Source organism: Natrix helvetica (assembly GCF_964273705.1).
Source record: "Natrix helvetica genome assembly, chromosome: 1".
NCBI lineage: Eukaryota > Metazoa > Chordata > Lepidosauria > Squamata > Natricidae > Natrix > Natrix helvetica.
Genome location: NC_138548.1, coordinates 346,280,266 through 346,298,093, shown reverse-complemented (window position 1 = coordinate 346,298,093; position 17,828 = coordinate 346,280,266). Strand labels below are relative to the sequence as shown.

The 17,828-nt window shown below is 44.1% G+C and overlaps 1 protein-coding gene across 3 annotated transcripts in view; it reads left to right on the top strand.

Annotated features, from left to right (window-relative positions):
* Positions 1-16,474, top strand: part of DDR1 (discoidin domain receptor tyrosine kinase 1) — a 92,847-nt gene extending 76,373 nt beyond the window's left edge. For 2 of the 3 annotated variants that reach the window (XM_081960871.1, XM_081960873.1), the window contains exons 12-18: positions 222-332; positions 770-1,008; positions 2,767-2,894; positions 5,347-5,547; positions 7,497-7,731; positions 8,821-8,970; positions 11,800-16,474. In XM_081960871.1, the coding sequence (XP_081816997.1) occupies positions 222-332; positions 770-1,008; positions 2,767-2,894; positions 5,347-5,547; positions 7,497-7,731; positions 8,821-8,970; positions 11,800-11,940 (1,205 nt within the window). In that variant the 3' untranslated portion in view covers positions 11,941-16,474. The remainder of the gene's footprint in view (positions 1-221; positions 333-769; positions 1,009-2,766; positions 2,895-5,346; positions 5,548-7,496; positions 7,732-8,820; positions 8,971-11,799) is intronic. The other variant, XM_081960872.1, reaches the window with a different exon arrangement.
* The last annotated feature ends 1,354 nt before the right edge of the window (positions 16,475-17,828 follow it).

Genomic DNA, 17,828 nt, shown 5'->3' with positions numbered 1-17,828 from the left:
TCATTAAGCCGCATGTCATTTGGTGTCTGCGTCTCTTGCTACCTTGTTTGGGATGTGAAGTTTAAAAGAGGGGCAGGAATCCCTAAAGTGCTGCTTGTTTTCTGCGTCACGCCTTACCTTTCGTATCCATCTCTCCATCCGTCTGTCCATTCCTCATCCGTCCCTTTGTCCTCTCCCCCCTCCCCACCCCCTCCCTCCCTCCCTCCCCCTTCTCCCGACAGCGCTGCTGCTCAGCAACCCGGCTTACCATCTCCTCCTGGCCGCCTATGCCCAGCCAATGGGAAGGCCCGCTTTCCCGCCACCCAGCCAGGTTAAGCCAATCAACACCAATGGTAAGGAGGGCGCTGAGCTTGTGCGGTGCGGCTGGGAACCCCGGGGTGACCTCACTCCCTGCTCAGAACATCCTGCCTCCTGCGGTTCCTCTCCCGCCTGCCAGGGGGTGCTGTCTGTCCGTCTGTCTCCCTCTCTCTTTCTTCGCCATGTCTGTCCCCCCCTGTACATCTCCCTCTTGTCGGTCCTGTGCATGGCTAACATCACCTTAGCTTTGCAGGTTTCTGCGATGTCGCAGCTTCTGGAGTGGGGGAGGGAGAATGGGGATGGAGCAGGATGTTACATCTGGACTCCTTGTGTCCAAAGCAGAGCTCCGGATGGCTCTGATGACTGCTGGGTGCCTAGGAGTTGCAGCACGTTAGGGGTTGGGCAAATCCTCCATGTTATTTTCTCCCCTTCTGAAGGGATTCTTCTTTTGTCTTTCTTTCTTCTTCTGCAGCATGTGGGATTGACTACATGGAACCAGAACTGGCTGCCAGCCAGCCAAGTTTCCAGAACAACGTGCCACATTACGCCGAAGCCGACATCATCAACCTGCAGGGAGTGACTGGGGGGAACACCTACGCTGTCCCGGCTGTTGCGGTGGATGCCCTTGCCGGCAAGGACATGGCAGTAGGCGAATTTCCCCGGGAACGGCTGATCTTCAAGGAGAAGCTGGGCGAAGGGCAGTTTGGAGAGGTAAGCCCAGTTCAGCCTGGGACAGAGGTTGGACTATGCATGAGGAAAAGTAAGACACAGATGCTTGAAAACTGGTCCATATTTATGACGGTCGCAGTGTCCCGGGGTCACATGATCCCCTTTCATGACCTTCTGACAAGCAAAGTCAATGGGGAAACTCGATTCACTTAACAACTGCGTTACTAATGTAACAACTGCAGTGATCCACTGTAAGGTCCTGCCCCTCCTCCCCATTCAAGAAAGCACAAACTCTTGAAATGGAGTTTCGAAAGGAAACTTTTAATTGAAAGGGAGTGACTGCAAGACAAAAGCCAAGCAGGCTCTAAGTCCCCTTAGGCAATTCCGTTAGGATAAAGGAGTTAGAAGGCCCCTCCCCTCAGTCCGAGGTTGAATGAGCCAACCCACAGGTGCGAAGATGTTTTGCAAAAGGTCGTCCTGGGAAAGAGATAAGGAACTGTTCTCAAGCGCTTCTCTCCGGAGGCTTCAGAACTAAAGCAAAACACATGGTCCTCCCCCCCTTACCAGGGGTGAAATCCAGCAGGTTCTGACAGGTTCTGGAGAAACAGTAGCGGAAATTTTGAGTAGTTCAAAGAAGTGGCAAGTACCACCTCTGGCTGGCCCCAGAGTGGGGAGGGAATGGGGATTTTGCAGTATCCTTTCCGCAGCTAGTCTTCGGGTTTCCGGCGTGCGGGAAGCTGGCAACCAGAAGAGCAGCTGGTGATGGTGCTCGTGCCCACCTCTGGCACGCCTGCCATAGGTTCGCCATCACGGAACCAAGGGATTACAGGATATGTAAGAAACAGGAAGAGGGCAATAAGTGAATAAATGATCCAGGACACTCTCCTCTCAGAAATGGCAGTATCATGATAGGGATTTGACATTCACTTAACAAAATGGGGCAAGAAAAGTCATAAAACGGGGCAAAATCTCACTTAACAAATTGTTGTAATTAAGCTCCCTGTTAGGAGAGCGAGTATGCAGAGAAGCGTAATGAGAGTGATATGGAATAACACGCACAAACCAGCATACAGAGACACTGAATAGTATAAAAATATAGTAGTTTACGATGTAGAAATATAGAAGTATTCAGAGTCCGGTTAACAGTCCAGGTCATACACGGTTCAGTAATTCAGTTATCAATATTCTCAGTTTAACACACAAAGTATAGCTAAACAGTAGCAAACCACAATACCTCAAAAATACACCTGACCAGCTTCTAACAAAACAGAGAGAGAGATCTAACAGCCATTCTGGCTCCCTCTTATAGCTGCTTGAGGTAACAAACCAATTACATTTCTCTAACATTTAAAGTAACAGTAACATAATCATAGCTTAATATACATTGCCAAGCCAAGCCTAGGGTTAAATCCCTAACACAAATGTCTCAGTTAGCAACATAAATTCTGGGCTCCATTGTGGTCATAGGTCGAGGGCTACATGCATTCCATTCCACCATGGTGCCGCATGTTAGAAAGAAATGCGTGGTAGATGGATTTTGGCCAATGGAAGCCTTTCCTCCAACATCCGTGTTTGCTGACTGGGGAATTATGGGATTTGAAGTTCACACGTCTTTAAGTCGCCAAGGTTGAGAGCAATGCCATACTGCATTCACTGTGCCATTATTCCCTGTGTCCTTCATGATTCCATAATGGTGCCCTGTTTCCTCTCTCTCTCTCTCTCTCTCTCCCTCCCTCCCTCCCTCCCTCCCTCCCTCCCTCCCTCCCTCTCTCTCTCTCTCTCTCTCTCTCTCCTGGAAAGGTCCACCTGTGTGAGGTGGAGAACCTCCAAGATCTGCCAAGTTTGGAGTTCCCTTTCAACGTGCGCAAAGGGCGCCCTCTGTTGGTTGCTGTGAAGATTCTACGCTCGGATGCCACCAAGAATGCCAGGTGTGTGCCTGAGGATGGAAATAAAAATATGCATTGTGAAAGCACAACCCGTTGTGTACATTTTGTCAACCTGACCAAAAGCTGCGGCGGCACAGTGGTTAGAATGCAGTACTGCAGGCTACTTCTGCTGACTGCCTGCAGTTTGAATTTCACCAGGCAGAAGGTTGACTCAGCCTTCCATCCTTCCGTGGTGGGTAAAATGAGGACCCAATTTGTTGGGGGCGATATGCTAACTCTGTAAACTACTTAGCGGGGGCTGTAAAAGCACTATGAAGCGGTATATAAGTCTATGTGCTATTGCTATTCTTCAGCATCCTGGACACCTTTCTGATGTGTGGATTTTAAGGCCAGAAGTCCTAGCAATGGTCAAGGTCTGGGCTGTTTTAAAAAGTAGACCTTCTTAATCTGTTTGACCATTGCTAGGACTTCTGGGGTTGAAACCCACGCATCAGAAAGGTATTCAGGTTCAGGAATGGTAAGTTAGCCCATGTTTTCCTAACCCGATTCACTCCAGATTACATTGACATAAATGTCCATAATAGAATGTTCTCAATATTGCATTTACCTGTTTTAAATGTCGTGTTAGCCTTAACTTTCCCCCCATCCATCTCAATGGAATTTGTTTGTGGCTGCTGACTTTAAGGAAGTAGAAACCCTCTCTACATTAAATTTGAGCTCCCCATTTATTTATTTATCTGCTCAAGATTCCTCCTAGAGGCTTTACCTGGGAGGTAATTTGAAAGGGGTCTGTTGCCACAAAGGCAGTGTTCTGTCAGATAATTCCCTAAGATGAACTTTTAGAGCCGAGGTGGCACAGCGGTTAGAGTGCAGGACCACAGGCTACTTCGGCTGACAGCTAGCTGCAGTGTGGCAGTTCAAATCTCACCGGCTCAAGGTTGACTCAGCCTTTCCATCCTTTCTGAGGTGAGTAAAAGGAGAACCTCAATGGTTGGGGGACCATAGGCTGACTGTAAACCGCTTAGAGAGGGCTGTAAAAGCACCATGAAGCGGTATATAAGTCCAAGTGCTATTGCTTTTATACCGATCCTAAATTCAGCTTTCATTACTGAAATTCCTACTTCCAATACAGGTAGTCCTTGACTTACGACCATTTGTTTAGTTCAAAGTTACGACTGCACTGAAAAAGTGACTTACGACTGGTGCTCACACATTTATGACTGGGACGATGCCCCAGTCATATGACTGTCACAGGCAGTCACAGGATTGTGATTCGGGTGCTTGGCAACCAGCATATATTTACAACAGTTGTAGTGTCCTAGGGTCACACGATCCCCATCGGTGAATTTCCTAGCTATCCTTTGAGGAATCTTCCTGCCTTGGAGTTTTCCTTGCTATGGATCTGTTACTTGGAATCCTGACAGAGAATAGCCTAACAAGCAAATGGGGGAAGATGGATTCGCTTAACGTGTGATTTGCTAACCATTGCAGCAAAAGTGTTGTAAAATTGGGTGCTCAGTAACTACACATTGCTTATTGTAGTTACCACAACATCCGAATTGTCATAGTAAGCTGAGGACTGCCTGTATACTTCTATCAGGGAGTGCTAGAGATTGTCAGGAAGCTGGGAAATGAATGGAAGAAAACACAGACACGAGCAATAAGAGACAGCGTAGGAGGAACCTGGTAACAGCTTATTTCACAAAAAGGAGCTTAGCCCAGGCATGGAGAAATTGGGAGGAAGCATTTCAAAACATTCAGATAGACTCTGCCTTAATAGCTTCACTATAAATGGAAGGAAAGGGAGGAAGAGGACAATCGGAAGCAAAGGAGATGGACTTAGTTACAGTGGTATTGGGTGCATGATAACAACACCTGGATAACCAGGTTAGGGGTAGGTCATTACAGAGAAAATCTATTTTTTGCGGTTGCTAAGAGTGGTGGCTCAGTGGCTAAGACTCTGAGCTTGTCGATCAGAAGGTCGGCAGTTCGATGGCTCGAATCCCTAGCGCTACGTAATGGAGTGAGCTCCCTTTGCTTGTCTCACCTTCTGCCAACCTAGCAGTTCGAAAGCATGTAAGAATGCAAGTAGAAAAATAGGAATCACCTTTGGTGGGAAGGTAACAGTGTTCTGTGTGCCTTTGGCGTTTAGTCATGACCACGGAAATGTCTTTGGACAGTGCTGGCTTTTCGGGCTTTGAAAAGGAGATGAGCACCGCCCCCTAGAGTCGAGAACGACTAGCACGTGTGCAAGGGGAACCTTTACCTTTATCTAAGAGTTGACACCAATTTGACGACACATAATCAATATGTTTACATTCACAGGAAGACTGTATTGTGCACTGTTATAAATTGCCACGGTGTTTTGGTGGCAAAAATGAGGGGATTTTTGATGGTTGAGGGAGCAAATAAATGTGACCCCCAGATGTCCTCTTTTGACCCCTGTCAACTACCTTCCTCATCTCCCTGTCCCTGTCTTTTGTTGTCCACGCAGGAATGATTTCCTGAAGGAGGTGAAGATCATGTCTCGCCTGAAGGACCCTAACATTGTGAGATTGCTGGGTGTGTGTGTGCGGGACGATCCACTGTGTATGATCACAGAGTACATGGAGAATGGGGACCTCAACCAGTTCCTGAGTGGACATGAGCTGGAAGACAAGCTGGGCGGCAGCCCCAATGGGAGACCAACCATCAGGTACCTATTCCAAATTTCTGAAATCAAAGTCCAGCAAGGAACCGATATACATTTGGAAGGAAATATTGACAATCCGGTTCTGTAGACTCGGCATCACAATTTTCATATGTGAATGCCATCACGGTATCCCCTTTTAGGTTAAACTATGCAGGGCAGAGAAATGAAGTGAGAAGTAGTAAGTCAAAGAAAGCAAATGCATATGACAGGAACAGAATAGCAAAACTGGCTTTAAATCAATGTCATTCACAGTATCTCTCCCTTCTTGTCATTCCTTCTAATTCATCTTTGTTTTGGCCTCATTCTTACATTGCTTCATACACAGCCTCCTGATTCTGAGGCGGGAACTCCATCTCTAGGCCACTGCACCACTCATACAGTCTCCCTAATATTCACTGGAAATTATTAGCATTCTCATGCACTGTCTGCATGCCTGGTTAGGATGCTGGGTTGTTGAGCAGCAAGCCTACGTTTGAGATCCAAGCATTGCTGTGGGATGGAGTGAGCTCCTGTCCTAATCTAATCTAATCTAATCTAATCTAATCTAATCTAATCTAATAATTTAATTTAATTTAATTTAATTTAATTTAATTTAATAATTTAATTTAATTTAATTTAATTTAATTTAATTTAATTTAATTTAATTTAATTTAATTTAATTTAATTTAATTTAAATTTAATTTAATTTAATTTAATTTAATTTAATTATTTAATTTAATTTAATTTAATTTAATTTAATTTAATTATTTAATTTAATTTAATTTAATTTAATTTAATTATTTAATTTAATTTAATTTAATTTAATTTAATTATTTAATTTAATTTAATTTAATTTAATTTAATTATTTAATTTAATTTAATTATTTAATTTAATTTAATTTAATTTAATTTAATTTAATTTAATTTAATTTAATTAATTTAATTAATTTAATTAATTTAATTTAATTTAATTAATTTAATTAATTTAATTAATTTAATTAATTTAATTAATTTAATTAATTTAATTAATTTAATTAATTTAATTAATTTAATTTAATTATTTAATTATTTAATTATTTAATTATTTAATTATTTAATTTAATTTATTTTTTTGATTTTTTTGATTTTTTAATTTTTTAATTATTTAAATTTTTAATTTAATTTTTAAATTTAATTTATTTTTTAAAATTTGCCCATGGCAATTCAAGGCGGCTTACAAAATATAAAATCACATTTAAAACAATAAAACTAATAAAAAGAATCAAATCAATTAATATAATAAAATCATCCCCCGCCCCAGCGACAGCAGATCACCGAAGCCATTTAATGGGCTCCATCCCGCTCTGGGTTCCCCAGGCCTACTGGCAGAACCAGGTCTTCAGCGCCTTCTGGAAGAGTATTAAGAGTGTGGGCCGTTCTAATCTCTGGGGGGGATGATGTTCCAGAGAGAGGGAGCCACCACGGAGAAGGCCCTTCTTCTGGGTCCCACCAGGTGTATCTCCCTCGGGGATAGGACCCTGAATATTCCTTACCTCCACACTCTGATGTGACGGGCAAGAGAGGTTCCCTCAGATAACCTGGTCCCAAGCCTTGAACGGCTTTAAAGGTGACAACCAGCACCTTGAATTTCACCCGGAAGCAAATTGGCAGCCAATGCAGCTCCCACAGGAGAGGTGACGCATATGCACACTGAGGTCTGCACAAAACCATGTAGGCGGCTGCATTTTGCACCAACTGGAGCTGTTCTTCAAGGGCAGCCCCATGTAGAGCGCATTGCAATAGTCAAGACGGGAAGCCCACCCCTGCAACTGTTTCAAGAAAAGTCGTCACTTAATAAGTATTTCACGTAGCAACACAAATTTTGAGCAACATAACTACCTGTATTTGCTCTTGTAGGGAGGCAGAGAGTGAGATACGCCTTTTCTAAATTAACATTCCGGCCATCTTTTCTTCCTTTCCCCCCCACTTCTCAGCTATCCCACTCTGGTCCATTTAGGGGCTCAGATAGCCTCTGGGATGGCGTTCCTTGCCTCCCTCAATTTTGTGCACCGGGACTTGGCGACCCGAAACTGCCTGGTGGGTGAAGGCTTCACCATCAAGATTGCAGACTTCGGCATGAGTCGGAACCTCTATGCCGGAGATTATTACCGCATCCAGGGCCGAGCCGTGCTCCCGATCCGCTGGATGGCTTGGGAGTGCATTCTCATGGTGAGTGTGTGAAGTGACGAGCTTTTTTAAAACATTGCTTATATATTATACAAAAACATTATTGTATATATGTCTCGGCTTGTCTAGGTCTGCTTTACAAAGGAATATTCAAGAGTAGAACCAAGAAAAGAAATAGATAAATCTAAAAGGACAGCTTTCTGAAATCAAGCACTGTCTTTTATAATAAAGGACAATTGGTCCCTGTAGGAATAAGAGGAAGAAATAATAACCAGACTTGCAATGTTTATCTTATTATAGCTTATCTCAGTGATAGCTAACCTTTTTGTTGTAGCATGCTGAAAGTGTGTGTGTGCACGCACGCAACAGTGCTCCTGTGTTCCCCCCCCCGCACACACCGCCCCCCAAGCATGCGGACGCAACCCCCCCATGCCCCGTTTTGGGCCTAGTAGGCCTTCCTGCAGCCTCCTGGGAGCAAATATGGGCTGCATAAGTGTCTCCCGCATACGCCCTGCCCCAGCGCATGCGCGGCAGAGACCCAAAAACCAGCTGGGAGGTGGGAGGCGTGCGCGCATGCACAAATGCCCGCATGCATGATGGAACTGAGTTGGAGTGACGGCTTATGTGCCCGCTGAGGGTGCTCTTTGTGCCACCTGTTCACTATGAGGGGAATATCTTAATATCTTAGATACTTGCTCTAACTACAGTGGTTTCCACCAAGGTCCTCTGTTCGGCGGGAACGGAGGTTTAATCCTATTGGTCGAAGGGTGTGACAGCTCCCTATAAAAGGGCTGCTGTCAGACTCAACCTTCGCTGGGTTGTTCTCACTTGTACTTAATAAAGAGCTGTTGTTACCGTTAAGCCTGTGTGTGCCTATCCACTACCCAATCTAACAGTTATAGTCTTCCTGTAGAGTTAAGAACTGGTTGGGCCTTCCAGGAAAAAAAAAACACCACAGTACTTTCAGTCCCTATGAGTGGCGGAAGCTGTTACGATGTTTTTTTACTTGGGATTTTATATTTTTGATTTGTTTTTTCTGGCTTGCCCTGACCAGAGCCCTCAAGGTTGAATCATGTTGGGAAAACTGGTTTTAATAAATCCAGGGGTGTCATTTTTTTTCCCTCCCCTCAGGGTAAGTTCACCATGGCCAGCGACGTTTGGGCGTTTGGTGTGACGCTGTGGGAAATCCTCATGCTGTGCCAGGAACAGCCATACAGCCAGCTGACGGATGAAGCTGTAATCGAGAATGCCGGCGAGTTTTTTCGGCATCAGGGCAAACAGGTAAACGATGTGACTTTTTTTTTAACAACATGCCTATTATACAAAGTTTATATACTACATTAGACCTGGACTCACGCGGGTACATGTATAGGCAGTTCTCAGCTGACGACTACAATTGAGCCCAAAATTTACGTTGCTAAGTGAGAAATTTGTTAAGCGGGTTTTGCCTCATTTTACGACTTTTCTTGACACTTTCGTTGGGTGAATCACTGCAGTTCTTAAATTAGTCACATGGTTATTAAGTGAACCTGGCTTCCCCGTTGACTTTGCTTGGCGGAAGTTTAAAAAAGGGGATTACATGAACCCCGAGATACTGAAACCGTCACAAATGTGAGTCAGGAGTCAAGCATCACAAGACCATGGTTTATGACTGTTTTTCACACTTAGGACCGTTGCTGCAACGGTCCTAAGTGTGAAAAACGGTCATAAACCACTTTTTTCATTGCCGTTGTACCTTTGAACGGTCACTAAGTGAACTGTTGTAAGTTGAGGACTACCTGTATCGGGACAGTGCATGGATGATTGTGTTGTGGGAAACTCAAGTCACTCTTTCAGCATGCTTTGTGAACCAGTCTGTAATGTTAAGTTGCCCTGTGATTTCAATAAAGGAGAATATTTGTAGCTCAGGATTGAAATGTGGGATCCTTGATGCTTGTTTGCTTGCTTGAAGTTGTCTCATTACCCAACTAGGTAATATCATGAACCACTCCCACCGATGGAGCAATTCCCTTGTATTTAAACAGAGAGCAAGCCTCACTCCCTTCTAGCACTGATGGTGTTACCTAGATGGGTAATGAAATGTCTCCAAGAAAACTACCAAGCTCAGGGAGCACCAAGGACCCCAAATTATACCGTTATTTATTTAGCACTGTATCCAGTCGAAAACACGGCTGTTGTGTTTCCTTAACCTAAACATAGCTGTTCTGACCTAGGCTTCCCAAGATCATGAAGCTGACTCCTCGTCCCGATAAAACCCCTTTTATTTAGGTTAAAGGGAATTCCTCTCCAGCAAAGTCCCGGCAAATAGTCTTTCGTGAGATTTCACAACTACAGACCTTTATCAGGCTTGGAGAACTGCCAGGTCGATATCTTCCAAACGCCACACTGTAGCAGGCAATACTTGGCAAGAAGTCAGGAACAGATCTTCACTCTAATGAACTGAACTAATTGTCTCCTGCAAACTCCCATTTCACTTCTCTTTATTCCCTATGGGAGGGGCCATTCATCGTCCACCTGTGCCTTTAATCCCAAGTCGGCCATTGTTCCTTAGCTGTTCCCTTCTCCCAGCAGCTCTGTGCATGCGAACATCGGGAACAGGCTCCAGCTGTTCTTCTGCCCCACTGATCTCCAACTCCGAAGGCAGCTGATAACTGTCAGCCCTGGCCCCCTCTCTGCCTCCGATGCCGAGCCCTAATCAGAGCCTTCCCCAGACTCCAGGACTGGCCCATGTTCCTCCCTAACCTTCTCACTGTCTGAGTCTGCCACCAGCTCCACTGGCCACTAGCGGGCCACAGCAATAGCATGCTCTATGAACTCAGGCACTGTTTAGTACAACCTCTGCCAAAGGCTCTTCATTGTGATGAGGGGTAGACATCATAATTTTAAAAAGTGCCATGCATAATTTGAAACTTGTCAAACTCAAAGCAGAGCACTCGCTGTTACTTAACCTCAGGTTTTCCTGCCTGCTTGAAATTGAAGTGAAAATAGACAGCAATAAACTTCTTCAGGTTTCACATCAGGCTATCACATCATTTAAGGCAGAAATGTTTCCATCAGCTGACCCCCGGCCTTTTCAATCCTGGACCGCACTCCAAATGTGAACAGGAAGCTGTTGGCCTACCCCCCCCCCAAACACAAAGCTTGCATTTGATTTAATTTAAAATGAATTAAAATCCGGGGAGGGAATCTTAAAGCTGGTGGTTTGGAATTGCACACACTGTGTGTCTGGCTTAGGGTTTGATGTGGCACTTAGAAACAGGTCGTATGTGATTTCCTGTCTTCACCACATAGAGAATAAAGTTTGCTGGTTCCGTATTTAGCAGATTTGCTTCTTGCCTATTCTACTTGGATGGAGACAGGAATAGGAATAGTGATAGCAAAAGCACTTAGACTTATATACCGCCTCACAGTTCTTTAGAACGTCCTCTGAGCAGTTTACAATGTCAGTGTATTGCCCCCAATGATCTGGGTCCTCGTTTATCGACCTTGGAAGGATGGGAGGCTGAGTCAACCTCGAGCCCCGTCAGGATCAAACTCTACACTGTGGGCAGAGTTTGCCTGCAATATTGCATCCTAACCACTGTGCCACCAAGACCTTGAGTCCAGGCGTGAAATCAACTTAACCTTCGCTACCGGTTTGCAAATGTGAGCAGGCGCGCACCTCCGCGCATGTGTGCATGCACCTCCGTGCATGCGCAGGACCTCCCGCACATGCGCAGAGCGTCAAAAATGGGATATGATGACATCCGGGTGGGTGGGCAGAGCCTGCTACCAAGCGCGCCTGCAAAGGTAAGTAGAACCGGGGGATCTGCTGTGTGGCAGGCGATTTAGATTAGCTAGAAAGCGGGAAAGCCGACGATTCTAGCTAATATAAATCGCATGTCACAGTTGATTGTCGGAAATACTGGTTCACCTGAACCAGTAGAATTTTTTTTTGCTACTGGTTTGGGTAAACCAGTAGCATTTTTACTACCAGTTCAGGTGAACTGGTCCGAATGGGTAGCATTTCACCCCTGCTTGAGTCTTTTAAGCTTTAAGAAAATCCAGGCTCTGTCTTGGGCCTGCTCACCTCAGGGCCATCTCACACCGTCTCTTTTCCTCCACCCTCAGGTTTATCTCTGCCGTCCGCCCACCTGCCCCTTGGCTGTCTATGAGATGATGTTGAGATGCTGGACACGAGAGGCCAAGGACCGCCCATCCTTCCAACACCTGCACTGCTTCCTGGCTGAGGATGCCCTCAATATGGTGTGAACCCAAACAAGCACCGGCCCTCGGAGGCTGTGTTTAAGAAGTTGGACAGCACCATAGAGACCGCTGGAGACCGGATGCGACTCAGAAGCCATCATGCTCCAGAGCATTTTTGTGGGACATCTGATTGTTCACTCTGGCCCGGCTTTTGCTTGTCCAAATCTCACCATCCACCTTCCAAGATGTGGTTCTCTTTCTCGACTCATTTTCCTTTTGGCCCTGGTCATCTCTAACTAACTTATTTCATCACGCAATCCAAAATTGTTATTCTGAAATTCTTACCGGGTGGTTTGTTTTCCACTCTGTTAACTCCTAATTCTCCCTGTCCTAAACCAGTCTGTTTCAGCTTTAAACCAACTGGGTGCCTTCCTGCTGTGTGTAGAAACTACAATTCTCAGTTGTTGTTTTTTAGTATTTATCAACCACAGGGTAAGCAACTATGTGTCTGTCCTATATTCCTCCAAAAACATTTGCAGCAAAGGACAGCTGTAAGTCCGAAACATCTGGAGAACATGAGATTGTCTGTAGCCAGAGACCATGTTGGCTAGAAAGTCTTAGTTCCTGTCTTAACACATCTGGGAGACACCCAAGCAAGGGAGTTGCTCTGTCAAACGTAGCCCTATTCGTCCTGCCATAATCTGAAGAAATATTTTATTACTTCCAAATGTTCTTCTATTGCATCATTCTAGGTCTTTCTTCTGTCCTTTGATCTCCAGGTTTTGAGGATGAGCTAAGGAAGCAGGGTTAGTGGCTGAGGTATTTACTCTGTTTTCCTTCCTTCGGCAGCAAACCGGGCACATGTTCTGATTGGGCTAATCATGTCCTTCACTCAGCGTTAGCAACTCTGTCAGCAGGTCTCCTACAGAGGACTGTCAACACCAAAGACCTCGTTCCCCAATTTCACAGTCAGACTAATCCTCAAGTAGCCCTGGATTTCAGCCCCTCATTGAGAACACATTCACCTTGGCTTGCTTAGCAGGAGTCTGTCAGGACGGCTGCAGTAAAATATGTAAAAGTTTTGAACAATTCAAGCACAGTGCAATATGTGTGTTGTGCCACTTTGAATACTAACACTCCGCCCCCCCGCACCATACCCTCCAATTCTTTCCTTTGACACTCCAGAGAAATTGTGGGGAAGCACTCTTCCCACCCCCACTCCCTGATCCTTCACACACTCCTTTAGCTTGCTAAATTAAATTTGGTGGGGGGGGGGGTGTTGAATGCTCTTTAATGGGATTCTAACAGAAACATTACACTGGATTGATAAGCAAAGTTGGGATGATTGTTCCATTCATTGTTGAAAGCTTTCCTTCCTTCCTTCCTTCCTTCCTTCCTTCCTTCCTTCCTTCCTTCCTTCCTTCCATCCATCCATCCACCCTCCCACCCACCCACCCATCCATCCATCCATCCATCCATCCATCCATCCATCCATCCATCCATCCATCCATCCATATTATTTCAAACTGAACTGAACACATATCTTTTGTGTGTAGCAAGTTGTGCAAAGCTCTCTACGGATCTTACATAAAAGCGATTGGTGGGGGTTGGATGAGAACATGGGAGTTGTAATCTATCGGAATTGGGGAGGCATAATGTTAAGCAAGGCTACCCTGCACTGTAATTCACTAGCATTGAGGGAAGGGGGTGTGGACTGATTTCATTTTCTCCCTTGCATGATGGAGGCGAACTCCATTAACCTTGGAGAACTCAGTTGTGTATGATGTCTTTCTCCAGAAAGTCTCTCTCTCTCTCCGTCTCTCTTGTCTCTCTGTCTCTCTCTGTCTCTCTCTGCCTTTCTGTCTCTTTGTCTATGTCTTTGTTTCTCCCCTCCCTCTTTTTTCCTGTATTTTTTGTCTCTTTCTCCTTTTCTGAGAAAGTCTGCATGTGTCAATACTTTGGTCCTTTGACTGACTCCATCTGAGGGGGCTGCATTTTCAGCTTGTAGATTCATGGACTAACACTGGCAAAATAACTGGGACCATCCGGTCCAAGCACACTGGGATTAATTAAGCACTGGATGTTTGGAGAAGCTGGAAGAAAGAAGTGGCTTCAAAGATACTTCACGAATCCACGGTTGGCCAAGAGATACCTGCTCCTCGCTGTTCTCAAGAGCGGGCAAGAAAAAGAGGAAGGAACCGAGATTGGCTGGATTTGAGGTGTCACCAACCGGACTTTGGGCTGGATGTGTTCATGGACTGAACCTCAACAAAGAATTGATGCTGGTTCCTTGTAACGACCAGTTTTGCCATTCCACATCCTCCAGATCATCCCAAAATATGGGGACTTGGCCCTGTTCTTTGTACACTTGTTTTGTTTTCTTTTTTTCCTGGAGACTTGAGGTGACCCGATTGTAGATACTGTACTGTATAAAAGGGTGGTTGGAAAAAATGCACTTTTCCAAACTAAAGAGAAGAGTCAGGAAATCAGTGTCTGAGTTTTTGTTTTCTCCTGTGATTCCATGATAAAAGATGCCACTCCAAAAGTGCCCTGGAAGTTAGCCATGGCATCCGGGTACATTCCTAGCTGCCATCTGCGTTGGATCACACAGGCAACTTCTGATAGGCAACCTAATATGCAATAAATACCTTGGTGGAAAGGAGACAAAAGGACAAAAAGGCTTTATTTTTAGGCTCCAACACAACGTTGTTTAATGTCTTAAGCAATAAACAGATTTTGTAAAGTAATTAATTCATCAAGCCTCTTTCAAAGTTGGAGAAAGTTGCAGAAATGGGAATTCCCAATGTCTTCAACATGTCCTAAAATAATGAGAGCTTTCTATGCTTTTGGGACGCGGTTGCTCAGCGGCTAAGACGCTGAGCTTGTCGATGAGAAGGGTCAGCAGTTTGGCGGTTCAAATCCCTAGTGCCGCGTAACAGAGTGAGCTCCCGTTACTTGTCCCAGCTTCTGCCAACCTAGCAGTTCGAAAGCACGTGAAAATGCAAGTAGAAAAATAGGGACCACCTTTGGTGGGAAGGTAACAGCGTTCCGTGTGTTTAGTTATGCCAGCCACAAGACCACGGAGCTGTCTTCGGACAATGCTGGCTCTTTGGCTTTGAAACAAAGATGATCACCACCCCCTAGAGTCAGGAACGACTAGCACCTATGTGTGAGGGGAACCTTTACCTTTATGCTTTTGGAGGCATCCTTTATCAGAAAAAAACCCCAAGATAAAACTTGGGATAACAACTTGTTGAACCTGGTCCTTCAGAAGTTACCGCTGTGCAGCACAGTCTTACATGTTTTTGCTTAGAACAGGGGTGCCAAACTTGCATCGTCACGTGATGTGACTTAATACAATAGTAGAGTTGGAAGGGACCTTGGAGGTCTTCTAGTCCAACCCCCTGCCTAGGCAAGAAACCCTATACCGTTGTATCACAACTTCCACTCCCCTTCGCTAAACGGGGGGTGGGCATGGCCAGCGCAATGCGATCCAACCTGCAGGCTGCAAGTTTGACACTCCTGGCTTAGAGGCTCCCTTAAGATTTGTAGGGTTCGTTGACAACTCAGATTGTATAGAACGTCCAATTCTGTTCAATTGATTGCATCCAGTTTTATGCAATTGACAGAAATTCTAACACTGAAAACCAATGACAGGGTTCACGCACAGTAGTAACCCAGGCTTGTTTTAATCGTGGTTTGTTTGATTGTCTGGATGCTCATGTTGCAAGCTGTAAGCCATGATTTATAAGCCACAGTGGCTTGGTATGTAAAACATGCGTATTAAAAACAAATGGGGCTGTTGTTTTAGGATATTGTCAGAAAGTGCAAAAGATTGTGTGGTGGTGTTCTTTAGCAGACATATTGAATAGATTACTGTATTTGGGCTGTAAAAATCTAGAGAACTACTAGATGCAGCAAGCAGTAGGTTTCATGTGCCTCTTTGCTGCCTCCTACTGTTCATCTGGATCTTTTTGCAGTCCAGAGATGATCGCCCTATTTGTGAAACCTGTGCAAAAGAGGGTGAAGTGTGATGCACTTCTGAAATTTAGTTCTTGTGTCTTTTTCAAATATGTACAAAATCAGAAAAGCTTTTCCGTACATAGAATGATTCCCTGGAATCAGCGTGCAAAGGGATGTATGCTACGGTTATATTTCTATTCTCTCAGGAGGAAGTACCACAAAGCTGAATGTTTTTTCCCCAAGAAATTGTACATAGGATTGTAGCTTTAACATGGCTAACTGTTGCTTGATGGGGGTAAGCTAATATTTCAAGTATTTTCAATTGATTGAAATTTACTCATCTTAATTAGATGTATATTTCTGTTTGAAAATGTTTCAGTGGTACAGTGTGCCGATAACTGCTTCTCTTTTTTTTTTTGTTTCATCATCTCTCCATTTATCCTGTCAAATGCCTTTTTTGTGTTTTCCTGGGAATACTTGTAGCTGTTTCTTTATGTGTATCGGGATGTGTATATATTTGAAGAGCAGAAAAAAATAGATTTTTTTTACATTAATATATAGAAGTTTGGGGGTTCGTTTGTTTTTAGTTCCTTTCCATTTATGTGGTGAAATAAAACGCTTTGCATTTTGTATACTACCACAGTTGGTCTGTGAAAGTCAGCCTTTCTACTCACAGAAAAGAGAATCAAATTAGACTGGAGGATGTGCAAAAAATTAATCTTTGAAAAGAACCCGTATCAATTTGAGTGTAGCTGTATAATGATATAAATGCAAGGGTTAGGAAATGTCAGAGTAGAGGTATACAGCTAGTAGTCACAAAATGAAAGGCCATTAAGCGAGGACTACCTGTATAGCTATATGCTTAAATTTCCCAGCACTTAAATAGACCATCTACAGCACAAAGCAGTTCATTTGATCACATCTACACAAACACACACACACACACACACACACACCCTGGTCAGCTCTAGTATGATTTTATTAGATTTTGACTTGGGGTAAGATGGGGACCTACCCAGGCATTGTGGCTTCTTCAGCAAATTGCAGTTTAGCAACCATCAACTTACAATACTTTTGCATGACTATGCCACATTATTTTCTTTTTAAAGGTTTAAGAGGGTAATTTTCTTTCTTATAGTAACTCTTCCTCTTTTGGACTTCCTATTTGAGCTTTGCAGTGGTGTTCTCCTGTGAGGCCCAAAATCAAGAATGACATGGGGCAATTCTTCCAAGGAGAGTTCTTTATGTTTCACACCTATAGACAGAATCTTGCCAGACTGAGGATTGTTGTATCGGCATCTACAGTATACTCTGGAAACTATTAAGGAGGGGCTGTCTTCATCCTTTTTCTTCCACACATGATAATCTGGGCTGGGTTGACTCTTCCTCCATCAGAATACCTCCCTTCTCCCACTAGGCATCACATCTCCTTTAATAAAAGCCAGCGAGCCCTCCGAACAAGCAAATAAAGAATCCCAAGAAATAATTCAATTATTTTACCAAAATGAAGATGGACGTTGTGCATGTGTAAAGTACATTTTACACACGTCTAAGGTGATGATGGCTGTGCTGTTGGAAGATCTGAAGGTCCAAATTGGGAGCAGGTTGCAGAAGACTTACCCTGTGGTCAACAAGAATTAACACTGATTTAGTGATATGTCAATTCTCGATCACCTATTGTTGATGCTGAAATAAGCGACCTGTGATTGGGTGAATTGCTCTGATGTCAGAGAATGCTGATGAATAACTGAGCTGCTGGAGACCATTGTTAAGGTTCATCAGCAAAGAATGTTTACTAACATTCTTGCTACTTTGAGGGGAAGTGAAAAGTTAGGTTTGCATGTTGCAATGGATAATGGGTTACTGGCTTATTGATAGGGCTAGATCACAGATAGGCTTGGCTGTTGCATTTTGTAACCTGCTAAAGGGTTAACTCAATCAGAATAGAGCTGGAAGGGACCTTCGAGGTCTTCTAGTCCAACCCCCTTCTC